This window comes from Nerophis lumbriciformis, linkage group LG38 (assembly GCF_033978685.3).
Source record: "Nerophis lumbriciformis linkage group LG38, RoL_Nlum_v2.1, whole genome shotgun sequence".
NCBI classification, from domain to species: domain Eukaryota; kingdom Metazoa; phylum Chordata; class Actinopteri; order Syngnathiformes; family Syngnathidae; genus Nerophis; species Nerophis lumbriciformis.
In genome coordinates, this window is record NC_084585.2 from 12,614,568 (window position 1) to 12,641,987 (window position 27,420).

Below are 27,420 nucleotides of genomic sequence, written 5' to 3' on the forward strand. Positions count from 1 at the left end.
TTTACCTACACTTCGGCAGATAAAGAAATGTGCGTACATCAACGTCACCTGGCAACCCGGAGGTATTCCGTTTGAAGCCTCGGGTCGTGTGTCTTACTGGGAACACAATTCCAAATCCCGACACACACTGTGGACTCGGTAAATGTTGTCACACAAAAGTGTCTGCCGGAGCAAAGGTTACACGACTACTCCATGTGGAGCCCAGCACTAAGAAGAAGTGGCTGCTCCTCACATGGAGCATCAATCTCAGTAAAACATTAGGAGCGACAAAACTCTTCTGTTCACTGCGTACAAGTTCACACGCCTCTAACATTTACTACTTTTGAATATTACAACACTGCAAATCCTTTAGGTAGTACTTTTCTAATTGCACAAAACATGAAATATTTAAAGGCCTACTGAAACCCACTACTACCGACCACGCAGTCTGATAGTTTATATATCAATGATGAAATCTTAACATTGCAACACATGCCAAAGAGCAATTTTAAATTTCGCGCAAAATATCCTGCTGAAAACGTCTCGGTATGATGACGTCAGCGCGTGACGTCACGGATTGTAGCGGGCATTTTGGGACAGCATGGTGGCCAGCTATTAAGTCGTCTGTTTTCATCACAAAATTCCACAGTATTCTGGACATCTGTGTTGGTGAATCTTTTGCAATTTGTTCAATGAACAATGGAGACAGCAAAGAAGAAAGCTGTAGGTGGGAAGCGGTGTATTGCGGCAGGTGTTGTGCCGGATAACGCACCCCCGCCGTTGAATGCACCCCCTGACTGTTTTGCCGGATAACACAGCCGGTGTTTCATTGTTTACATTCCCGAAAGATGACAGTCAAGCTTTACCATTGGCCTGTGGAGAACTGGGACAACAGAGACTCTTACCAGGAGGACTTTGAGTTGGATACGCAGACATGGTACCGTGAGTACGCATGCAGCTGCGGCTTCCAAACATTTGATCGCTTGCCCGTACGTGCGTGCCGCTATGTGCATGTCACGTACGTAACTTTGGGGACTTTGGGGAAATATATGTGCTGTATGAACTTTGGGGAGGTGAACGGTACTTTGGGCTGTGGGATTGAGTGTGTTGTGCAGGTGTTTGAGTTGTATTGGCGGGTTATATGGACGGGAGGGGGGAGGTGTTTGTTATGCGGGATTAATTTGTGGCATATTAAATATAAGCCTGGTTGTGTTGTGGCTAATAGAGTATATATATGTCTTGTGTTTATTTACTATTTTAGTCATTCCCAGCTGAATATCAGGTCCCACCCGCCTCTCACAGCATCTTCCCTATCTGAATCCTTCCCACTGCCCTCTAGTCCTTCACTCTCACTATCCTCATCCACGAATCTTTCATCCTCGCTCAAATTAATGGGGAAATCGTCGCTTTCTTGGTCCGAATCGCTCTCGCTGCTGGTGGCCATGATTGTAAACAATGCGCAGATGTGAGGAGCTCCACAACCTGTGACGTCACGCTACTCGTCTGCTACTTCCGGTACAGGCAAGGCTTTTTTATCAGCGACCAAAAGTTGTGAACTTTATCGTCGATGTTCTCTACTAAATCCTTTCAGCAAAAAAATGGCAAAATCTCAAAATGATCAAGTATGACACATAGAATGGACCTGCTATCCCCATCTAAATAAGAAAATCGCATTTCAGTAGGCCTTTAAATTGGGTAATCTTACAACGCTATAATGTGCTTCTCTTCCAGCCATATAATGAAAGTATAACACACTGCTGTATCATAACCATACATTTAATGAGAGGTCATTGAATGAAATGTGTGATGCAGTACAATCGTTTTGTAGGGTGCAGCCTGCTCCTTTCATTTGAAGCACACAATTAGTTTAATGCATCGATCTCATGACATCACAGCTTCTCACTACAAAGTTTGCAGTCCTTCAGAGCTTCGCCACACAAGATGTCGTTTGCGGTCCAGCAGTCTAAAGTGCGGCGGCTTCGTCAGCGTTGGTTGTGGCAACCGTTGCCGCCGGTGTCCTGTTCACTGGTGACTGAGGGGTGACTTTTGCCAAGCGGAGCTCCTTACCGTGGGCGCAGCTGCCAGTGCAGAGTTGGCAGGAGGTGCAGAATGTGTTGCAGCAGGGCAGAAAGCGTAAAATACTCATACGCCACAGAAACCACCCGGGGGACCAGCAGCACCAGCAGGACATGGCACACCCTGCCAACACACCCAGGATGATGAAGACAACCAACAAGGAAACAGACACGCCAGAGTCTGCAAAGAACACAGTGAAATTATGTCATTTTTACAGCAACCACAATTCACTTCAAATTCCAAAAATATGATTACTTGTAAACAACACTCCAAAAGAATCATACAAAAGGAAGTGAAAAAGCAGTAAATACATTTAACTCTTAAAACTCGGGTCGAGTATTCTACCAGTCGTATTATAAATAGCAGAGAAGTGAGTTACCACTCCTAAACAGTGGACATAACCCTATCCATTTAATGCAATTTGGTTTCCATAAATCAGGGCTACTCAACTGGCAGTGGAATGACACCATTCCGGCCCCCGAGTTCAGTTCAAAACTTGCAAGGCAAACATTTTTGCAGCAATTTGCTATAAACACAAAAGGGTTCCTGTTGTAGAGTGAAACTTGGACCGGTGTAAACACATTGAAATCTACAGTCATCCCTCGCCACGTTCTTTTTTTATTTTCAAAAAATATTTTTAATATTCAAACATTCACACACTAGCGCCGATGAGGTGGCGACTTGTCCAGGGTGTACCCCGCCTTCCGCCCGAAAGCAGCTGATATAGGCTCCAGCGCCCCCCGCCACCCCGTAAGGGACAAGCGGTAGAAAATGGCTTGATTTTCAATATTTTTTTAAAGCACATTCTACAGATGTTTGGTCCTACATAAAGCATTTTCAAGCATGAAAATGGTTCAACAAACTAAAAATATAAATACTGCAGTAGTGTTGGCCATAAGAGGGGACCAAACCAATCAGAGCGTGCTGTTCAGTATCGTGGCAAACAATATGCTCAGCCTCAGGCAGCATTACTATATTGAATTAAAAGAGTGTAAAAGTGAAAAAATAGTGTTATTTCATGTTTAGAAGACTCTAATAATGTTACAAAAATATTTAGAATATCATAAAACAGTTTTTAGACTTAGACTTCCTTTATTGTCTTTCAAATTTGAACTTTACAGTACAGATAAGAACAACATTTCGTTGCATTACCTTGTTGTAGTGCAGGATAAAAGAGTAATAAGGTGCAGATATAAATAAATAGATTACTGTACAGAAAAATATATTGCACTTTTGCATATGCATCCACATTTACAGATGTTATATTGTCTTTATAGTCCAGCGAGTTAATCCGTTTTTTGGGGAAATTGAGGGGATTATTTTGATGCGTTCAAGAGTCTTATGGCCTGAGGGAAGAAGCCGTTACAGAACCTGGAGGTTCTGCTACGGAGGCTGCGGAACCTCTTTCTAGAGTCCAGCAGCGAAAACAGTCCTTGGTGGGGGTGGGAGGAGTCTCTACAGATTTTCTGAGCCCTGGTCAGGCAGCGGCTTTTTATGCTCTAGCTATGAAAATATTTAATTCATATTTAATGATTCCGATTCGCGGTCATGTTTAGAACTGATTAACAGCTATAAACGGGGGACTATAAATAAGGCCAGCATCCACTACAACAGACACATGTAGTTTGCTTTAAATGGCTATTTTCCACAGAAATCTGTAACACCATAAAACAAATTGACCAAAAACAAATGTACACTGCAAATGACGCTGGTCTTAAGCTTTCTGGAAATGTGGCCCCTAAAACAATTTTGTTGAATAGTACTGCCATAAATACAGAGGCGGGTAGTAACACGTTACATTTACTTAAAGCTGGAGTATCTAAGTTATATTCTGTAACTAAAAAAAAAAAATCATATTAGCATCATACAATATATTATAACAGTAATCATTTCTGAAAAAAATCGGACGTCTGCGCGCTGTCTGTGACTTATAAAATAGGTATCTTAGTGAATAAAACCCCTGGGGACATAATCATAGTTAGTTTCCTTTAATGCCAAACAAACACATACCAATTGTTGGTTAGAAGGCGATCGCCGAATTCGTCCTCGCTTTCTCCCGTGTTGCTGGCTGTCGTGTCGTTTTCGTCGGTTTCGCTTGCATACGGTTCAAACCGATATGGCTCAATAGCTTCAGTTTCTTCTTCAATTTCGTTTTCGCTACCTGCCTCCACACTACAACCATCCGTTTCAATACATGCGTAATCTGTTGAATCGCTTAAGCCGCTGAAATCCGAGTCTGAATCCGAGCTAATGTCGCTATACCTTGCTGTTCTTTCCGCCATGTTTGTTTGTATTGGCCATGTTTGTTTGTATTGGCCTTCCCGGTAAGGTCTATTCAGGTGTACTGGAGAGGAGGCTACGCCGGATAGTCGAACCTCGGATTCAGGAGGAACAGTGTGGTTTTCGTCCTGGTCGTGGAACTGTGGACCAGCTCTATACTCTCGGCAGGGTCCTTGAGGGTGCATGGGAGTTTGCCCAACCAGTCTACATGTGCTTTGTGGACTTGGAGAAGGCATTCGACGGTGTACCCCGGGAAGTCCTGTGGGGAGTGCTCAGAGAGTATGGGGTAACGGACTGTCTTATTGTGGCAGTTCGCTCCCTGTATAATCAGTGTCAGAGCTTGGTCCGCATTGCCGGCAGTAAGTCGGACACGTTTCCAGTGAGGGTTGGACTCCGCCAAGGCTGCCCTTTGTCACCGATTCTGTTCATAACCTTTATGGACAGAATTTCTAGGCGCAGTCAGGGCGTTGAGGGGATCTGGTTTGGTGGCTGCAGGATTAGGTCTCTGCTATTTGCAGATGATGTGGTCCTGATGGCTTCCTCCGGCCAAGATCTTCAGCTCTCACTGGATCGGTTCGCAGCCGAGTGTGAAGCGACTGGGATGGGAATCAGCACCTCCAAGTCCGAGTCCATGGTTCTCTCCCGGAAAAGGGTGGAGTGCCACCTCCGGGTTGGGGAGGAGATCTTGCCCCAAGTGGAGGAGTTCAAGTACCTCGGAGTCTTGTTCACGAGTGGGGGAAGAGTGGATCGTGAGATCGACAGGCGGATCGGTGCGGCGTCTTCAGTAATGCGGACGCTGTATCGATCCGTTGTGGTGAAGAAGGAGCTGAGCCGGAAGGCAAAGCTCTTGATTTACCGGTCGATCTACGTTCCCATCCTCACCTATGGTCATGAGCTTTGGGTCATGACTGAAAGGACAAGATCACGGGTACAAGCGGCCGAAATGAGTTTCCTCCGCCGAGTGGCGGGGCTCTCCCTTAGAGATAGGGTGAGAAGCTCTGTCATTCGGGGGGAGCTCAAAGTAAAGCCGCCGCTCCTCCACATGGAGAGGAGCCAGATGAGGTGGTTCGGGCATCTGGTCAGGATGCCACCCGAACGCCTCCCTAGGAAGGTGTTTTGGGCACGTCCGACCGGTAGGAGGCCACGGGGAAGACCCAGGACACGCTGGGAAGACTATCTCTCCCGGCTGGCCTGGGAACGCCTCGGGATCCCCCGGGAGGAGCTGGACGAAGTGGCTGGGGAGAGGGAAGTCTGGGCTTCCCAGCTTAAGCTGCTGCCCCCGCGACCCGACCTCGGATAAGCGGAAGAAGATGGATGGATGGATGGATGGATGGATCACTGTGTGACGTTACAGGAAAATGGACGGGTGTATATAACGATGGTTAAAATCAGGCACTTTGAAGCTTTTTTTAGGGATATTGCGTGATGGGTAAAATTTTGAAAAAAACTTCGAAAAATAAAATAAGCCACTGGGAACTGATTTTTAATGGTTCTAACCCTTCTGAAATTGTGATAATGTTCCCCTTTAAGGATTGATATTCCTTCTTTTGCATTCTTTTCCTACCTCAGTTTTATTTCTTTACACTTTTTCCTTCATTTAGATTTGTAAGACTGAAAATATAAACATAAAATAAACATAACAAAAGTATAACGTCCATTGTGTATTTTACATAAAAAATGTCCATTGTGTGTTCTACATAAATAAAATAGAAGGTTTAGTGTTAATATATTCACACAATAATCTACAAATGTTTACACATATAGAAATTACACAACATTGCACACACCAAACATTGTACACACTGTATGTGATTTATCACAGTTAAACCTAAAGTATAATGTGTTCACCCTCTACTGGTCAAATTTAACGCTACATTTATTAAATGAGTTTGATCGGCAGAGTTACACTCAGACAAATACCAACTTGACCACAAATACAATTTAAATACAAAACGTACAAAATATCTTTATGCACAATATCGACTTACAAAGATTTGACCAAGTTACATGATGAAGTTTACGCGCTACCATTGCTGCTTGTCTGGATCAATGTGTCCGTCGCTTAAAAGGTCCGACAGGAAACAATGACTCGAGCACTTGCTTGGGGCAGAACATTCATACTTTGCTGTCGAGTCGTTGTTGAAAGTCTGATCTTTGCTATTTATTTTGATTTTTTTTCCGGGTTGAATGTGTAGTCTTCTTCTACTCACCCCACTGCTGCTTTATTATGACACATAAGCCTCGCTGTTGCCCCCAGCGGGATGGCGGGAGTACTGCCTTCCAATCACTACATTACTTATATCATCTAATCCAGTGTTTTTCAACCTTTTTTGAGCCAAGGCACATATTTTGCGTTGAAAAAATCCAGAGGCACACCACCAGCAGAAATCATTAAAAAACGAAACTCAGTTGACGGTAAAAAGTCGTTGTCGCAATTGTTGGATATGACTTTAAACAATACCGCCCGAAGGCAGCTGAGATAGGCTACAGCGACCCCCCGCGACCCCGAAAGGGACAAGCGGAAAAAAATGGAAGGATGGATGGATGGGCTTTAAACCATAACCAACCATGCATCACTATAGCTCTTGTCTCAAAGTAGGTGTACTGTCACGACCTGTCACATCACGCCGTGACTTATTTTAAGGTTTTTGCTGTTTTCCTGTTCTTGTCTTGCGCTCCTATTTTGGTGGCTTTTTCTCTTTTTTCTGGTATTTTCCTGTAGCAGTTTTATGTCTTCCTTTGAGCGATATTTCCCGCATCTACTTTGTTTAAGCAATCAACAATATGTCAGTTGTTTTTATCTTTCTTTGTGGGGACATTGTTGATTTTTATGTCACGTTCGGATGTACACTGTGGACGCCGTCTTTGCTCCACAGTAAGTCTTTGCTGTCGTCCAGTATTCTGTTTTTGTTTACTTTGTAGCCAGTTCAGTTTTAGTTTCGTTCTGCATAGCCTTCCTTAAGCTTCAATGCCTTTTCTTTGGGGCACTCACCTTTTTTAATTTTTGGTTTAAGCATTAGACACCTTTTTACCTGCACGCTGCCTCCCGCTGTTTCCGTCATCGACAAAGCAATTAGCTACCTGCTGCCACCTACTCATATGGAAGAGTATTACACGGTTACTCTGCCGAGCTCTAGACAGCACCGACACTCAACAACAACACACCATTTGCAGACTATAATTACTGGTTTGCAAAAAATATTTTTAACCCAAATAGGTGAAATTAGATAATCTCCCACGGCACACCAGACTGTATCTCACGGCACACTAGTGTGCCATGGCACAGTGGTTGAAAAACACTGATCTAATCTATCTATCATATCATATCAGACGTATTCATTTGGATCGTTACAGACTTCTAGTGACGTTTGACTCCATTTCACCAACATGCTACTGATTAGCATTATAATTTTTTCATTATCTGTGTTGGCCCTGCGATGAGGTGGCGACTTGTCCAGGGTGTACCCTGCCTTCCGCCCGAGTGCAGTTGGGATAGGCTAAGCCCTGCCCCCAACTCCTGCCGCAGCCCCAGCAGTAGAAAATGGATGCATAGATTTCAACACCTGAAAATGTATTTAAATTAAAATACAACTAAAATACCTACAACAAAGATGCACGTTACAATCAAACAGCCGGTGTGTAAAAAGTACAATACCTACAGTATAAACACTTTGTAGGGCTCAACAAAAAATAAGACCTTGACATTTAACTTAATGGCAAAGACTACTTCCTGACTATGGCAACACATTGTAGTCTATACACAACTGCCAGCAAATGTCTTGGAATTGCAACTGAAATATACGTGCAAAATGACACAGTTATGCACATGGCTGTAAGAAAGAAAGGGATTGCGTAGCAAAAAACAGCTAGCCAGAGAATCCTTTGTCCTACGTGTGTGTGTGTGTCAACATTTACGGACAGTCAGAAATGCAAAGTATTAAACATATCGTCTGTTTAGCACTATCATTTTGTGAATTTATAGCTGCTGGATGATTTAAAAGGGCTGATTAAAACAAATTTAATTGATAGATAGATAGATAGATAGATAGATAGATAGATAGATAGATAGATAGATAGATAGATACTTTTTTGGTTTTGTTGTCTGCTGACCTTTTTTTAAGGCCTTGTTTTTTTTCATTTAAATAATAATATATTATTATAATATTTCTCCTATATAAAAAAAAGTATTGCTATATGCATTTTCTTGCATTTGGCTCTTTCGAGATGCATGAATGCACTGCAGTGTTTTGACGGTCCACTGCCTCCCTGCAGAGCACACCGCCAGTGTGCTTAAAATAGTCGAGATTGCAAATCGAAATTATAAAAAAGGTGTTACAGATTATACATAGATTTGTGCTGCTTGTTCAACATTGCAAAACCCACAGGCTGGCAAAGTGCAGCAAATGAGTGTTTCCATGAGCACATAATGCCAGTAGTACACACAAAAAAACCTCATTTAAGTAGGGCGGTTTGCACCACTTTTGCACTTGCTATTAATTGTACACGCAGTCTTAGTAAATCACACAATACACTCCCACTAATAGTACACACAATTTTATAGTTTGTACATGCTTTTTAGCACTTGGTATTTGGATTTTAGTAGATCAGGTTCATAATGTTTAATGTAACTTCTTATCTCATCAAATAAACAATGTTCTGTACTTTAAACACTGAAATGCCTAAAGATTCAGGATTAAAGCACGAGAGTATAACAATAATTAACATATTAAACTTATACACATACAGCAGATAATTGTGACAGTGATTCATGCAAAAAGACATATACTCAACACACAAGTTATCTTTTTCTATACAACATAAAACATGGTGACAGGAAGTCTACAAAAAGTGATTAATGACTTTGGACTGACATCTTTTTTCTGGACTCAGTGCTTTGTCTTAAAACGAGAAACACACTCATCCTGGAAGATTACCAGTAGAACATGGTAAATATCTAATTTCGATTTTTGTCTGTATGCTGTTTTAGACCAGCTCAGCTTTGTAGTACTGGTGTTTGTGGTGATGTAGTAGTAGTCCAAACTATGTTTACTAGGATGAGCAAGTCAATAGAATTAAACAAGGTTTATTTTACTAACCACCACTAACGCTAAGCAGCCATAAATGAATGGTGTAAACACAAACACAACCAGCTCGACTCGAGCAAATAGGCAGTAAGAGTGTCTATAGACACAATTGTGCTGCATTGTGGTTGCAAAGAATGGAGGTGAGGGAATCACTGTGAGGTGTTCTTAAAGGCCGACTGAAACCCACTACTACCGACCACGCAGTCTGATAGTTTATATATCAATGATGAAATCTTAACATTGCAACACATGCCAATACGGCCGGGTTAGCTTACTAAAGTGCAATTTTAAATTTTGCGCAAAATATCCTGCTGAAAACGTCTCGGTATGATGACGTCAGCGCGTGACGTCACGGATTGTGGAGGACATTTTGGGACAGTATGGTGGCCAGCTATTAAGTCGTCTGTTTTCATCGCAAAATTCCACAGTATTCTGGACATCTGTGTTGGTGAATCTTTTGCAATTTGTTCAATGAACAATGGAGACAGCAAAGAAGAAAGCTGTAGGTGGGAAGCGGTGTATTGAGGCCGACTGCAGCAACACAAACACAGCCGGTGTTTCATTGTTTACATTCCCGGAAGATGACAGTCAAGCTTTACCATTGGCCTGTGGAGAACTGGGACAACAGAGACTCTTACCAGGAGGACTTTGAGTTGGATACGCAGACACGGTACCATGAGTATGCATGCAGCTGGGGCTTCCAAACATTTGATCGGGTCCCTGTACGTGCATGCCGCTATGTGCATGTCACGTACGTAACTTTGGGGACTTTGGGGAAATATATGTGCTGTATGAACTTTGGGGAGGTGAACGGTACTTTGGGGTGTGGGATTGAGTGTGTTGTGCAGGTGTTTGAGTTGTATTGGCCGGTTATATGGACGGAAGGGGGGAGGTGTTTGTTATGCGGGATTAATTTGTGGCAAATTAAATATAAGCCTGGTTGTGTTGTGGCTAAAAGAGTATATATATGTCTTGTGTTTATTTACTGTTTTAGGCATTCCCAGCTGAATATCAGGTCCCACCCGCCTCTCACAGCACCTTCCCTATCTGAATCGCTCCCAATGCCCTCTAGTCCTTCACTCTCACTTTCCTCATCCACGAATCTTTCATCCTCGCTCAAATTAATGGGGAAATCGTCGCTTTCTTGGTCCGAATCGCTCTCGCTTCTGGTGGCCATGATTATAAACAATGTGCAGATGTGAGGAGCTCCACAACCTGTGACGTCACGCTACTCGTCTGCTACTTCCGGTACAGGCAAGGCTTTTTTATCAGCGACCAAAAGTTGCGAACTTTATCGTCGATGTTCTCTACTAAATCCTTTCAGCAAAAATATGGCAATATCGCAAAATGATCAAGTATGACACATAGAATGGACCTGCTATCCCCGTTTAAATAAGAAAATTGCATTTCAGTAGGCCTTTAAGGAGTCATATAACATATTGTGACAAATATGTATGGATGTGTGGAATTTAAATAAATAATAACCAAAGCATAATTGTCCAGGACATATATATCCTTAAAAATGTTGAATTAACAAGCTCAAGATGACACATTTTTTTCCACCAAAAACTATAAGAACACCAAATGGGGCCCGAAGCAGAGTGAACACTCTTGTCTGTCGCAGCAAAATGATGAAATATAATATAATAATAGAATAGAAATAGGTGTATTCCAATAGACTGCAGGTCTCAGTGCAATTTAGAAGAAATCCCATTTATTGTTAAACGCGGAATTGCAGCGTAGTACTGTTTGAGTGTCTAATTGTCTCAACACACCATGCACACTAACACAATTGGAGCTCCATCCATCCATTTTCTACCGCTTGTCCCTTTTGGGCTGGCGGGGGGTGCTGGAGCCTATCTCAGCTGCATTCGGGCGTATGGCGGGACACGTCGCCACCTCATCGCAGGGCCAACACAGATAGACAGACAACATTCACACTCACATTCACACACGAGGGTCAATTTAGTGTTGCCAATCAACCTATCCCCAGGTGCATGTCTTTGGAGGTGGGAGGAAGCCGGAACACCCGGAGGGAACCCACGCAGTCACGGGGAGAACATGCAAACTCCACACAGACAGGGCCCGAGCCCAGGATCGAACCCAGTACTTTCGTATTGTGAGGCACATGCAGTAACCCCTTCCCTACCGTGCTGCCCAATTGGAGCTAACATGTTTTAAAAAGTAAGCAACTTTATTGGCATCAAGCATCGGTCGTGTTTCCTTCTTGCGCAGTAAGAAAGGTGTAGAAGTGGGGACGGCGTGGCGTAGTTGAGAGAGTGGCCGTGCCAGCCACCTGAGGGTTTCTGGTTCGATCCCCACCTTCTACCAACCTCGTCACATCCGTTGTGTTCTTGAGCAAGACACTTTACCCTTGCTCCTGATGGGTTGTGGTTAGGGCCTTGCATGGCAGCTCCCGCCATCCATGTATGAATGTGTGTGTGAATGAGTGAATGTGGAAATAGTGTCAAAGCGCTTTGAGTACCTTGAAGGTAGAAAAGTGCTATACAAGTATAACCCATTTACCATTTAAGTGTCTGCATTGAGAGGCAGAGATGCGAGCGCGGCTTTGCGGCTGAGAGGCGTCGGACTAGTGGAATATTGACATCCTATAAATATTTATCTTTACACTTGGCAAGAGTTTTAGTGCTCACCTTTAGATTTAAGATTTAGGTATTAGATTCAACATTTAGGTTTAGATTTAACATTTAGGTTTAGATTTAACATTTAGCACTCACATTTAGATTTAGATTTAACATTTTGCGCTCACATTTAGATTTAAGATTTTTATTTAACATTTATGTTACGGCGTGCGCATGCCGCCGTTCATTCCTCAGCATGCGCCGCTGAGCGCACCGCTGGGCACGCCCCTGCACGGCTGTGTGCAATCAGTGATCAACACACCTGCCTTTGATGAGACTCCACGCCATAATAGCCAGCGTGTCCTGAGATCCAGTGCTAGAACGTAGTTCTCTGTTTACAGTAAGCTATCACGTCTCTGGCTCCTCTCCTTGTGTACTCGCTCTCAGTGTCCTTTCGCCCTTGTGCTCGTTTGTCTCTTGTCGTCTTCCTTGTCCCTGGATTCGAGATGTGCGCCTCGCTTCCCTGGACTCCCCCCTGGATCTTGACTGCCTTCCAGGATCTCGACCCCTCGCTTGGACACGGACTCTGACGCCTCTCTCCTGCCCCCGGACCTTTCGCCTGTCTCACGGATTTCCCAACCAGCCTCGCCCTATTGGACTTCCTGATTCTGATCAACACGCACCTACAACACTTGCTGGTAACATTTCCTAGTAAAACGCTTCACATAGTCCTGCACCACACACATAATAGCATACACACTCCACCGCATCATCAAGGTTAGTAAATATGCCTTGTGCTATACCTACTTTCTGCCTCTGTGCCGTCTCCTTCCCCCGTCGAACGTAACGATTTAGGTTTAAATTTAACAATAAGGTTTAGATTTAAGCTTTAGGTTTAGGTTTAGATTTAACATTTAGGTTTAGATTTAACATTTAGCGTTCACATTTAGATTTACATTTAAGAGTTAGGTTTAGATTTAACATATAGCACTTACATTTAACATTTAGAGCTCACATTTGGATTTACATTTAACAATTAGGTTTAGATTTAACATATAGATTTATGTTTAAGATTTAGGTTTAGACTTAACATTTTGAATATAACATTTAGAGTCAACATTTAATTTGAAATTAAATGTGATGAAAATTATCTAAATCTGAGGAAAATTTGTTGAATCTGTAAAGTGAGTTAAATCAGAGAAAAAAAATTGTAATCTAAGAAAAGTGAGTTAAATCTGATAAATACATCTGCTAGAAAAGTGTGACTGAACTAAGCTGAATTGTATTTTGAACCCCCCCAACACTACAAAATATTTGATGCTTTTGTTTTAAATTGAACAAATTCATGAGTGTGGAGGGGGGCGTGGTCAGCGCGCCTCCTGGGGGAATGGAGTGTGTATGGCCCGGCTTCGAAGCCCAGCTGACAGGTGAGTAGATTGCCCAGCTGGGGCTAATTATCTTATCACCTGTCGCCTTTATCAGCAGGGGCCGCGGCCATGAGCGAGAAGGGCGGACGAGAGAAAGAACAACCGACCAGGAGCACACGAGACTGAAAAGTCCTGCACACGAATATATATGAAAAGACTTGTTCAAACCTGCTACCCGGGCTCGAGAAGATCTATTGGCCTCAGGAGATGCCTACCCGCATAGAGAGACTTTCACAATGAGATATACATTTTTCAATATTTTATTCTACTACAAAATAACGGTTTGAACATAATTTCAAAGATACATTTGCAAATCTTCCTGACACGTCTCCAACTAAGGAACACAGGGCGATTGCTTGCAAGACCAGCACTAATGCTGCGTGCCACGGGTGACAGAGAAAATTTCAAGGGTATTTTGCCATTATATTCTTATCAGTCACAGAAAAGGAAGGGGCTATTTGCGGTGATATTTCATATCAAGCACCATGTCATTCATTAAAAATAATTTTACATGTGCTTGTCTTTATAGTGAGCATTGTAACAATACTGCTGATATTTCCTCTCTTGGTTTAGTCGCCAGGCAGGAGGAATAGATTGTTTTCTCACTCGCAACCTGGCCGTGACTCTTCTAGTGGGCTGAAAGGACGACTCAGACTGTTTCTATTTGCTCTCTCATTTTGGAATACAGACAGAGCACTGAAAGGCTACTCTTTGTTGCTGGAAGCCTTTTTATTGCTTTACGAGTCTTTACAGATAAATTAACAGCTCAATGGCCACCTCCATTGCTTTTATGTCCCGTCATCAAACAACTTTTCAGCACAATGAGAACTTTTGTTCATTTGTCCACAAAGCCGACAGCTGCTAGGCAAACATGTAACCATTCACAGGTGCTCATTTGTTTTATTAAGAGGAAACAATAAGTCAAAAATACACAGTTGTACATGACCATACTGTTCTGTATCCCATCGTGCATTTTATGTACCGTATTTTTTGGACTATAAGTCGCAGTTTTTTTCATAGTTTGGCGGGGTGCGACTTATACTCAGGAGCGACTTATGTGTGAAATTATTAACACATTACCGTAAAATATCAAATAACATTATTTAGCTCATTCACGTAAGAGACTAGACGTATAAGATTTCATGGGATTTAGCGATTAAGAGTGACAGATTGTTTGGTAAAAGTATAGCATGTTCTATATGTTATAGTTATTTGAATGACTCTTACCATAATATGTTACATTAACATACCAGGCACGTTCTCAGTTGGTTATTTATGCGTCATATAACATACACTTATTCAGCCTGTTGTTCACTATTCTTTATTTATTTTAAATTGCCTTTCAAATGTCTATTCTTGCTGTCGGGTTTTATCAAATAAATTTCCCCCAAAAATGCGACTTATACTCCAGTGCGACTTATATATGTTTTTTCCTTTTTTATTATGCATTTTCGGTCGGCGCAACTTATACTCCGGAGCGACTTATAGTCCGACTATACTGTACACCGGGCATTAGTAATCTTTTTTTTAACTGATATTTAAGAATACCCCAAGTTAACAATACCCACAAATTTACTAGAGATTGGTAATGTTTTGGTACTGAATCAGCACTTTTGAAACATTACTTAATAAATAGAAAACATAATAATTTGTGTTAAAAACGAACCAATGCCCATTTATTTTTACAGAATTGTGTGACATTCAAGTTTAACAGACCAGTAATTTAAATAGTTATAAATACTGATATTAATAGTTGTAAAATATTATAAATCAAACAATAACAAAGTAATCAATTCAAAAATAAAAAATAAAATCCACAACTGATAGTCCTAATTATTGCAGTAAAACCAAAAACAATAGAAAACAATGTACAGTATAACTGCTGTAGTACTACTTGATGACAAAACTACTTGAACAATATTACCACTACTACAACTATTTGTTATGAGACGTTACTTGTACAATATCACTACTACCACTTAGAAGACTTGTACAATATAATTCACTACTACTACATTACTTACAACTAAGGTTGTACGGTATACCGGTATTAGTATAGTACCACGATACTAATGATTCATATTCGGTACTATACCGCCTCTGAAAAGTACCGGTCCGCCACTCCCCACTCCGTCGTCGTCACGTCGTGTCATTGCTGGTTTACGAGCAGACGAGCGTGTTCGGTAGTGCACAACCACGGAGTACTTACAAGCAGACACAGTGTATAGACAGAAAATGGAGAACGGACGCATTTTGGCTTAAAAATTAAAGATAAAGGTGAAGTTATAACACTGAAATGCCCTCAGGAAGAGGTGCTTTGAGACATGACTAGCTAGCTAGCGGCTAAAGTCCAGCCGCGGTCTGCAGTGTTTTAGCTACTTCAAAATCACTAATCCTCACCTCCATGGCAACAAATAATGACGTTTCTTACAAGTATCATCCCTGCAGGACCTGACATCCACTGTAATGATACCAAGTACAGTAGCGTATCTAGTCGATACTACTATGATTGCGTCTATTTTTTGGCATCACATCTTCTTTCGTTTTTTAAAATGTATATTATGTTTATAAACTCAGGAAATATGTCCCTGGACACATGAGCACTTTGAATATGACCAATGTATGATCCTGTAACGACTTGGTATCGGATTGATACCCAAATTTGTGGTATCATCCAAAACGAATGTAAAGTATCCAAACAACAGAAGAACAAGTGATTATTACATTTTAACAGAAGTGTGGATCGAACATGTTAAAAGAGAAAGTAAGCAGATATTAACAGTAAATGAACAAGTAGATTAATAATTAATTTTATACCGCTTGTCTTTAATAATTTTGACCAAATAATAGAATATAAAATGACACAATATGTTACTGCATATGTCAGCAGCTAAATTAGGAGCGTTTGTTTGCTTACGTACTAATAAAAGACAAGTTGTCTTGTATGTTCACTATTTTATTTAAGGATACACTTGCAATAAGAAACATGTTTAATGTACCGTAAGATTTTTTGTTAAAATAAAGCCAATAATGCAATTTTTCGTGGTCCCCTTTATTTAGAAAAGTACCGAAAAGTATTGAAATAATTTGGTACCAGTACCAAAATATTGGTATTGATACAACACTACTTACAACACTTTATAATATCGCTAACATTACTATTACTTGCAAGACCTGTACAATATCACCACTATATACTTCAAATACTGTACAATATCACTACTATTATCATTACTTACAATACAATACAAAATCTATACAACTATTACTTAGTAGACTTGCACAATATCACTACTACATACTGACAATACTGTACAATATGACTACTATTACATTACTTAAAATATATTGCCACTATTACTACTATTACTTACAATATATGTGAATATGATTGCATCACACAGAAGGATAAAATAAATGATGAAAAAAAAAAGACCTACCTGGCACTGACGCAGAACTCGGAGGGCTGTCTGCCATGCCACAGTTCAGCTGTGTGGGCGATGGCGCTGTGGGGGGATTTACCAAAGATGGCGGTGGGGTTGCTATTGGCGTTGCTGGCTCTGGAGGTAGAAGCTGACCTGCTGATGAAGGGCATATATTGTCAAGCACATAATCCGAAATGTTGTTCTTGCAGGATAAATAAGATAAAAAGGTGCCTCACTGACCTTTGCACCTTGTCGTCAGATTTTGTTCCAGATCACTTCCATCCCCGCAGTTGTCAATGTCCTTGTCGTCACACACCAGGCTCAGTGGAATGCACTTCCCATTCCTGCAAGTGAAGTACGGCTCACTGCTGCACAACGATTGGTTGAATCCTAAGCAGAAAGAGTGACGTCAAGGGTGATGTCTGAATCAAACGCAACAAACTTGAGCTTTTACTGGAGGTTACAGTGGACCCTGAGTTTACGAACCCCTCATTGAACGATTTACAAACCACAGACCTCCTATTCATCTCCAACATCATCAGCTCCACATTGTCATGTCTGTGATCATGTTATGTTTAGTTATGTTTTGCTTGGTTTTTGGACCCTTTTTAGTTCTTGTCTTCACTCCCTTGCTTTGTCACCATAGTAACCATTAGTTTCACCTGGTTCACATCCTCATGTCACGCACCTGTCTCACGTTTTCACATTTTGAGTCACGCACCTGTTTTCACTAATCATGTCACCAGTATTTAAGCTTGTTGTTGCCAGGCAGTCGGCCTGGTGACATTATCCTATCTTACCCCTGACATTCTGGATTTGCTCTGTGCTGACTTATTTCATGCTTGTATTCCATGCCATAGTCTTCATGCTTTTCACGTCACAGTAAGTGTAGTTTTTCTTGTCCATAGTTTCTGTCTAAGTGTTTTTTGTGTCTTAGCCAAAAAAAACGGTGCAACCTTATTTTTATGGTAAAATTCTGGCAACTGAGCTGCCAGTATTTTACCATAAAATCTATTAACTTTTTTACAGTGAGGACTAAATCTATCACACATATAAATGACTAAAATAAATAAATGATAAATGGGTTATACTTGTATAGCGCTTTTCTACCTTCAAGGTACTCAAAGCGCTTTGACAGTATTTCCACATTCACCCAAATGTAACTAAAACTATAATAGGTAGGTCTGTGGAACTTTGGGGATCACACGATTCGATTCACTTCGATTCTTGGGGGTAACGATTCGATTCAGAATCAATGCTCGATTCAAAACAATTCTCGATTCAAAATCAATATTGATTAATAACATTGGGTGTCAGTTCTAAGATTAACTACATTCCTCCATAAAAAAATATAGACAGCTGTGAAAAAATGCTGTATTAAATAAAATAAAACTGGTTTTGTTTAATAAAATTCTACCCTCACATTTAATAAAGTCAAATACAATCAAGGCAACAAGAGTATCACACACTTCTCTTTTCAATATGATTTGCCCGAGTGGCTAGACAGGATAGATAAAAAAATAATAATAATTAAAAAAAGTATATATACATACATACATATATATGTGTATATATGTGTGTGTATATGCAGTATATATATATATATATATATATATATATATATATATATATATATATATATATATATATATATATATATATATATATATATATATATATATATATAAATCAATAAAAAAAAATAAAAAAATTCAATTAGCAATTGTTGCAAATAATAATCGCAATTCATTCGAAAATCACTTTTTTTTTTGTTACGTCCCGTCCTAATTATTGTAACATAATATTTTTGGGTTTCCCCATTATGTATACATTTTGATTGTTTTCATTTGATTTGACCGATTGCTTTTCATCCAAAAGATTAAGACTAGAATCAAGAGGACTGTGAACAACAACACTGCTCTGAAGTGTCTTATATTAAGTGTGAGCAAATATGTAAGTGTGTGTGTGTGTGTGTGTGTGTGTGTGTGTGTGTGTGTGTGTGTGTGTGTGTGTGTGTGTGTGTGTGTGTGTGTGTGTGTGTGTTCACCAAGTCTGAAAGATGTGAAGTCTCCCACGAAGTCCACCCTAGGCTGTGTACCCCGGGTGACGAGCCGAAGGGTCAGGTAATTTCCTGTAGACAGCACTGGCCGAGGAGGGCTCTTTCCACAAAGAGGATGCCCGAGGGGAGGAGAAGTTCTGTCCAATCCATCATAAAACTGAACATATGACCCAGCGTGACAGGGGTCGTCCCCTGAGCTTTTTTCAGAGGTGGGTTCCAGTTTGGGGTTGAGGGAAGCAGATCCTCGTGGGGACTCTGGCAGCAGAGGGGCCGGGCTTAAAGGGGCCACTCGCAGCAAACTGTAGACAAGGAAGAAGCGAAAGTGGAACTGGACCTTGTCCTTTGGGGAGCTGGCCTGCATTGTGAGGTGGCAGTCGGTCCCCATGGTTACAAAGTAGTACTTTTTAGATTCCTGGTGAGAGTTGATGATCATGCCGTCACCCCGGATGGTCTGGCCACAGAAGTCCACCACGTTTACTGAAAAGACAAAAGAAAAGAAATGATATCCTTTCCGCCCAAATGCAGCTGAGGTAGGCTCCAGCATTCCCTGCGCGCCCAAAACGGACAAGCGGTAGAAAATGGATGGATGGAATTTATTATAATTGATAAATCGAAAAATATTGATCAGGAACATTACATCTGCTGTCTGAACACTTTCCAAACATACTGTGGTATTCAGTATTCCTTAACAAAACCCTAGGAGCTGCAGCATTTTCATTTTGTTTTAGGTGGCACACTTTGTGTAACTTAGACTATCTTTTCTTTGCTGTAGGTCTGCTTTCAAAATCAAAGTGTGTTGAGAGTGAGTGTGCAAAGAAAATATAAGAACAGATTATTCTTCAAATGAAGACACCTCCTCAGCTCAGAGCCAAAAGTGGATGGAGGAACGGTTGTAGTATGCAATACTCTGTTATTATCAGCAGGGTGGACCGTTTCTCTAAGACGGCTCATTTTGTCCCCTTTGCTAAGCTCTCATCTTCATTGGCGATTTCTGTACTTTTTTGCCTTATTCTTTATTTTGTGTATTGTTCTTAAAACATCCAGCTCTGTGCTGTTTAGCCATATCAATGAGCCAAGTCCCACTCTGAAGAGGCCCTCCTCAGAAGGTGGTTTGTGTGAGTGGGCAGGTGCTGATGATGTGGTTGGCGGTCTGCACTGTCAGTCAGACCCGACTTATTCCTGTAAGACCCGAAGCACCCAACCCCAGTGTGGAGGTGGTAAGGAGGGTCTATTGTTGTCGAGGTAGCTGTACGCTCTCAACATCCTGGATGTACTGATGTGATCGTATCCATCCTGCCGACTCCCACGCCCGCTTCAATGCTGCCACCAGCCATGCCTTCACTGATGGGTCCTTTGGAATGGAAATAAGCAGCTATTTGGCTGCCATCTTGAAAGAATGGCAGGACTTAAACCTGCTCGGGGGGAAGGAAGGGGTCTGTTGTCGTGGCATGCAGGATGTGCCAGTGATGTTGTTTGGCTTTCTTTGCCATGGTCAGAGTATCTGCCTTCTGCCGTAAACAATTCCTGCAAGAGTTGGTAGGTAGAACATGTGGGTTGCCCACAGACAGCCAGTCACAATCCTGTGGGCTTCTGCCCCTAACTGGGGCACAGTATTCAGCCACAAAAAGAACAAGGCCCTTCGTGGAGAAACTGAGTACATTGGTGGAGGCACCCCAGGTCATACCAGCGACACGGCACATGAGTGAGACCCTTGCAGTGGCTTTGATAGACAGTGTTCTGTCTAGCCCTATGTCAAGGTACTTGGGGGGGCCTGCTGTGACTCCAAGCGATTGTTTTCCACGTATATCTCCAGCTGTATTTTTTGGCAAGTTTCTTTGACTTCACATAATGCCCTAACCTCGATTCTGTGGTCTGTAAGGTCTTCTGCAAGGGCCTGTAATATTTTCTGCCTTTAACCTCCAGACAAATGGCCGGACAGGAAACTAATTAAAACCTGGAGAGGGCCATCCATAGTGACTATCCTGGTCGACACACCTGATACTGAGGTGGAAGCTGAAAGACACCCCAGTGTGTGACTGTGGTTTTCCGCAGCAGACTGTGCCGCATGCTGTGGAAAACTGCCCACTCAGATGCTGTCCACGTGGCCTCGAGGCAATCACTCACTACGTTTCCATGCACTAAATTAGTCTGATTTCTCAAATAGTTTTTTTTTTTTGTATTTTCATACCTACATGTGTAAGTTCAAGTGTCCATGCACTCGCTCTAATGCGACTATTGGTCATACGGCTTGTGCCTCCTGTACACTGGGGGGCGCTAGTTCCTTTTTATCGCGGTTAATAAATTCCTTCTACGATTGACAAATGATCTTGGATAGCGCTACGAACATGACGCTACTACCAAGAATGTATCGGGGCGATTGCAGGTCGGACGCAATGAAAGACCGGCAGAAGAGTTTTTCGAATGAATTTTTGGACAAAAATCATGGAAACAAAACTTTTGAATGTTTTAAAGTTCATCCAAAAGGCTCTGTGGATTGATGGGAGGAGTTTTACATTCGAATGAAAAGAACGTTCGTGCCCCGACTAATATCCAGAATAAGGTTGCTATTGTTCTGGACTAACTTGGCAGCTGTGTGGAAAGTGCATCATCACAAAAGATGATGCCTTAGCTTGGCTCAGCAGCCTGGACTTGCCTCTCTTACTGTGCATATGTTATACGTAAGAAGAATATAAAGGACCTACCCTTGGCCACAGGGGACAGGAATCTAATGTCCAGGTAAGGCTGCACATTCAAGATCAAACATCTCTTCAATACCAGAGGGGGTCCTGTTTATTATCGGCTCCATGTGGTACATCCAGTTTGCTCATATTTTCCCTCTTTTATTTCATTTGCTACTAATTTTCCTGGGTTGCCTCTGTCCAAGAATCACCCTTGCCAAGTTGCTTTTTGCGGTTTTTTTCCTATTTGCTACTTTTTCAGGTGTCCTTTTTGTTCCATTATCATCACAGTTTTCTGTTCTTTCATATTAATAATAGTATTTTTTTAAATTGTATAACATATCCTGCTTACTATATTAAAAGCCATTGAAATCTCTTCAAAGGCTCTTTTTTTCTGCTTTACTGTTTGACCAGCATGGATGTTGACAGACTCCCTTTACTGAGGCTATGTATACACTAAGCCGGATAACCCCTTAAACGGATAATTATTCAGCCTAAGCCCCGTTTCAGCCACACTAAACCATCGTTTGAGGAAACCCTCCTTGGATAATTTTTTACACGGGTAAGTGTGCCGTGTATTTCTTGAATCTCCGGCTCTTAGCTTTGTACGGACTCAATGATCGTTTACAAACTGAGTTCGGAGAGGAAGTGAAATCAGAAAGACCGTGCCCCACAGAGGAAGTGACGTCAGAAAGAACGCGCCACAGCCAGCTTCATAACAACCGGAGCTAACCAATGCCCGTGTTTCTCATTCTTCTACACGTACAGACGCTTGTGGAAATCACACATGAATACCTTAAGAGAAGAAAACACGCAATTGCAGCTATTTCGGATACAAGACTTCTCAGACGGCAAGAGAACTTTTGAATGTCCGGGTCAGCTGTGATTCTACTTACCGAAACACGTCGTCCATTTGTCGAAGGAGAGACAACGAAAATGTGGGCTCCCGTGGATGTGATAAAAAAGGTAGCATGTGCATTATATTACCTGGTCGTCGAGAGAAGACTACGGAAAACATCAAATGCATTTGGACTGGCAAAACAGACTGTATCAGTTATTGTCCGCCATGTATGTCACGGACTCAACGTCTAGGTCCAGAGTATATAAAGTCACCAAAAACGAATGGACAATGAAGGTGAAGGCAAAAGAGTGAGGAGTGTCCTGACCAGATATCTAGATCCCCAAATTGATTGATGTAAAATGTTCTTTATCACATTGTTTACGTGTCTAATAAAGATTTGATTAATTTATGATGGCTCAGGTGTGATTCAGTACAATAGGGCCCCACAGCACACTGGATTCCAGTTAATTGAAATACCACAACACTGGATATTGTTCAGATAGTTTAAATTTAATTTAAGAACTTGCACTCTAAGCAATACTGGAGGTGACCAAAACGTGCGCATTTTCCGCGCATGCGTACTAGGTCGCGTTGCGCCGGTAGACGGAAGGGGGGAGGGGGTCTTAAACGACCATTGTGTGTGTGTGGACAAGGATAAGGTTAGGTGGGACTTACCTTGGATAACCTTAGTTAGTTAGTTGGTGTAATTGGGGCCTGAGTATAAATGAGCTGTGCCCCAGTATTGAGACAAACTGGAAATCACAAATACTGGGAGTATTTATGACAGTTGTTAATGTGTTGCATCCGTCATAGTAATTTAACTACACACATGTAGCTTTCCCTTTCCCTTTCCCCAAATTATGTCCTGAAACATTATCGCGTGACTCGACCCCAAGAGGTACAAGCGACAGAAAAAGGATGAATGGATGCTGTAGCTGGATAACAGAAAATTGGTCGCTCAAAGCAGAGATAAAGAAGCAGTCAGAAGAGATGAGAAAATAGATAGTAGCAGTAGTAGTAGTTAATTTCAAACATGCTTAATGAGTTACATCAGAATACACACAGGGCCTGACCTACTAAAGGTTTACGTGTACTGCAAACTTGATAGCACATGCAATGCCCATCTACTGTAATGGGGTGCAGACCATTGTGTCTCTTAAGTGAGCAAAATAACAATCGCAATCTATTTTGCATGTCTGTCTTCATGAGTGTGCAGAATATATGCTGATCATCAGAACACACACTAATGGGAGGAGAAGATGCAAATATAATCTCTCAGCACACGCAGTGTGATTAATAAATGCTGAAACTGTTCTGCGGGCTCTATTTTGCATATGTATATTAGCATGTCTAAAATCTACATGCAAACTGACACACATACATACATACATAGCTGTAAAAAAGTAGGGGATCACATTGCAAAGACAGATGGACAGAAAATTGGTCCTATGTGTGTGTGTCAACATATTTGAACTGTCATTAAGAAAACCTATTAGAAATTTCATCAATTTAGCAATACTATTTTATAATTTCATAGCTGCTGGATGACTTAAGGGGTTAATAAGAACAAATTCAATTGATGTTCTTTTGGTGTCTGATGTTTTTTTTTATTCTTTTTTATGGTGTTTGTTTTTTAATTTAGGAAATATATTATTCTCCTGTATATATATCTCCTATATTAAAAAAAAAGTCTTGCAATATGCATTTTCTTGCGGTTGGATCATACCAAACGCATGAAGAGAGAACTTAAAATAGCTTCTGTTGTATAGATTGCGATTCAATATTGATTTTTTTTTATTGATTTTTTACAGATTATAGACGTGTTGTGTTTGTTTATTAACATTGCAAAACCCCAAACTTTGGAGCGAATCGTACCATAAGTGTGGAGGGAAATTAGTGTCTCCATGGTGATTTAAATATGGCATTCTGCAACACTTTTGCACTTGTTATCAATTGCACACACAGTCTTAGTAGCACCCACGCAACACACCCACTAGTAGCACACACACATTTTTACTTTGCACACGCTGTTTAGCACTTGGTATTATGATCTTATCAGGCCCTCAGCATCTTGCTCACAGTTTAACATGTTCGAAAGGAAGTATGAAAAAGAAAAGCTTATTAACTCCTACCCATTCTTCATCATTGGATCCTTGAATATCACAGCTTTTACTAGATTGGTTCACATCCTGTGCTCAAATGCACTACTCACAAAAAGGTTAGGTACATCAAGCCCTCGGCGAAAAACCAGATTGAAGCCAAAATTCACCATGACCTCTGCAGGCGAGCCCAACGTGGCGCCCCCGAACCTCTGGCACACACGCTTAGCTGTCCAATGCACCAGACAACCCCCCCCCCCACACACACACACACACACCGTAAAAGCTGGTAATAAATTAGACGGTTAAGCTAGCCAACTGAGCAAGCAACGTTATTAGCAAGTCTGTTTAACTTAATGGCTCTATAAATCCGTGTTTATGCGGTGCATTTTTCATCTTGCTGCTGCAGAGACTGAGGATCGAGTTGCTGGAGGACAGACTGAGGTCATACAGGTCATATCAACTTTTTCTGCTGTGTTTTCGTAATAAAGAAATATGTTTATACGCTAATACCTCAAGTTGTAGTTTTAGTAACAGCGTGTTTGTTTATGAGTGTCGGGTGAATTCAATTCAGGATAAGTTAGCAGTAAGTAAGAGTCTCAGCATTCTTATTCTGTATACCTTGTAAAAAACATATTTGCACTGTATTTAGTTAACTGGCTTATATTAGTACATTGTTTGACTTCTTTAATCGCTGCGTTCCATATTTTATTCCACATATTGATAGAATTCTTACGGCTTGTCACACCACGCCGTGCCATATTTTGAGTTTGTTAGCATTTTCCTGTGTTGGATTAGTTCCGGGCTAGCGCTCTTATTTTGGTTTCCTGTTTTAGTTTGTCCTTCTTGAAGTGACTTGACTCCTGCCTCAAAGCGCTGTTAGGGCCACCTGAGTTTAGTTAATAATCAGCAGCCTATTTAAGTCAGCGCTCGAGAATTGACTGCCGTGGCACGCTGTTCTTTCTTTTTACGCCTCACCGTGTTACGGCGCACGCGCAGTCTACTTCTCCCTCCTCTGCGGGAGCACTTGGAGGAGCCGTTGACAGCGCGTTCGGACACGCCCCTGCTCGCGTTGAGCGCAGCACGCCTACGCAGCACGCCCACGCAGCGACAAGCCTGCACACCTGCGACTGATGAGGGCGAGATCAATAAAGGACCAGTGGACCCAAGGATCGTCGCGGGAACTTAGTTTTCTCATGGTGTACCGTAAGGCTTATGATCTCTCTCTGCGTGTTTTCCCTCGTGTCTGACATCCTTGTTTGTTCTCCCGTGCCTCCGCAGTGTTTACCCTCCGTTTCCCTGGATTTTTGACTGCCTCCTTCGTTTCCTTGACTCCTCGCTTGCCCCTGGACTTTGACGCCTCTCTCTCGCCCCGGATCACCTGCCTGCCCCATGGACTACCTCGTTTGCTCTCTTCAACACTTGGTAACACACTTCAGCTAACTACACACATAATCTTACACCACACACTCTTGTATTCTAGTTCACACTTCATTTCCTTAGTTCAGTAGTATTGTTTATTATTATTTATATGTATATATATATATATATATATATATATATATATATGTCTTAATAAGGTTATCCAAAAAAATAGTGCTCGATACCGTAGTAGAGCGCAATATATGTATGTGTGGGAAAAAATCTCCTGACGATTGAGGGTACCCCCCCTCATGAAACAGGCCTGTAGAGATGAAATAGTCTTGTGATTTTTTTTCCCACACATACATATATATATATATATATATATTGACTATATATATAATAAATAATTGTATATACTGCCCCCTGGTGTCTGAGCCGTCACCTCCCCTTTAGTCTAAACACAACAGTAAGTTCCCGCCAAAATTATTAAGGACCTGACGGCACAGTTCCTTAGCCCCGCCCCTAGTGACTTTCGTTCCGCCCCCTGTGACAATTTTTTTTTTTTTTTTCTCTGCCTCTTGCCCCATTCACCATGTCTTTTTCTTTTTTTCGCTCCACACCGGAGGAGTTGTCTTGTCCTGCCAAACTGTCGTGGAAAGGCAGTGATGTGAGCAAGGAGGAATTTACCCGTCGCCTGGATACCCTCCTCCCACCCATAGTGACTGTTCCTCAGCCAGAAAGAAGCGTCTGGCATCCGCTTTCGGAGAGGGGGGGTAGTACTGGTGGCTGTGCTGATGGGGTGGCGCAGCTGCACCAAGACAGGCTACCCTCTGCCAGACTAATTCCACCGGTCTTCCGCTTTTCCCAGCCGCAACCACCTGTCCCCTGGCTAGCGTCTGAGCTAGCACCTGTCCCCGAGCTAGCGTCTGAGCTAGCACTTGTCCCCGAGCTAGCATCCGAGCTAGCACTTGTCCCCGAGCTAGCGTCCGAGCTAGCACTTGTCCCCGAGCTAGCGTCCGAGCTAGCACTTGTCCCCGAGCTAGCGTCCGAGCTAGCACCTGTCCCTCGGCTAGCGTCCGAGCTAGCACCTGTCCCTCGGCTAGCGTCCGAGCTAGCACCTGTCCCTCGGCTAGCGTCCGAGCTAGCACCTGTCCCTCGGCTAGCGTCCGAGCTAGCACCTGTCCCTCGGCTAGCGTCCGAGCTAGCACCTGTCCCTCGGCTAGCGTCCGAGCTAGCACCTGTCCCTCGGCTAGCGTCCGAGCTAGCACCTGTCCCTCGGCTAGCGTCCGAGCTAGCACCAGTCCCTCGGCTAGCGTCAGAGCTAGCACCAGTCCCTCGGCTAGCGCCCGAGCTAGCACCAGTCCCTCGGCTAGCGCCCGAGCTAGCACCAGTCCCTCGGCTAGCACCTCAACAAACCTTACGGTATTCATATGGTTAAATTCACACACATAGTTTCTCATGCAAACACATAGTAGCATACACACCCCACCCACTCATCAAGCACACAATAAACCTGTTGAGCTTG

General features: G+C 42.2%; 1 protein-coding gene across 6 annotated transcripts in view; it reads right to left on the bottom strand.

Annotated features, from left to right (window-relative positions):
• Positions 1-1,759: 1,759 nt before the first annotated feature.
• Positions 1,760-27,420, bottom strand: part of ldlrad2 (low density lipoprotein receptor class A domain containing 2) — a 72,385-nt gene continuing 46,724 nt past the window's right edge. For 4 of the 6 annotated variants that reach the window (XM_061932651.1, XM_061932650.1, XM_061932652.1 and 1 more), the window contains 4 exons: positions 18,901-19,389; positions 17,094-17,243; positions 16,869-17,009; positions 1,760-2,235 (listed from right to left, as the gene is read on the bottom strand). In XM_061932651.1, coding sequence (XP_061788635.1) covers positions 1,943-2,235; positions 16,869-17,009; positions 17,094-17,243; positions 18,901-19,389 — 1,073 coding nt within the window. In that variant the 3' untranslated portion in view covers positions 1,760-1,942. The remainder of the gene's footprint in view (positions 2,236-16,868; positions 17,010-17,093; positions 17,244-18,900; positions 19,390-27,420) is intronic. The other 2 variants (XM_061932653.1, XM_061932649.1) reach the window with 2 other exon arrangements.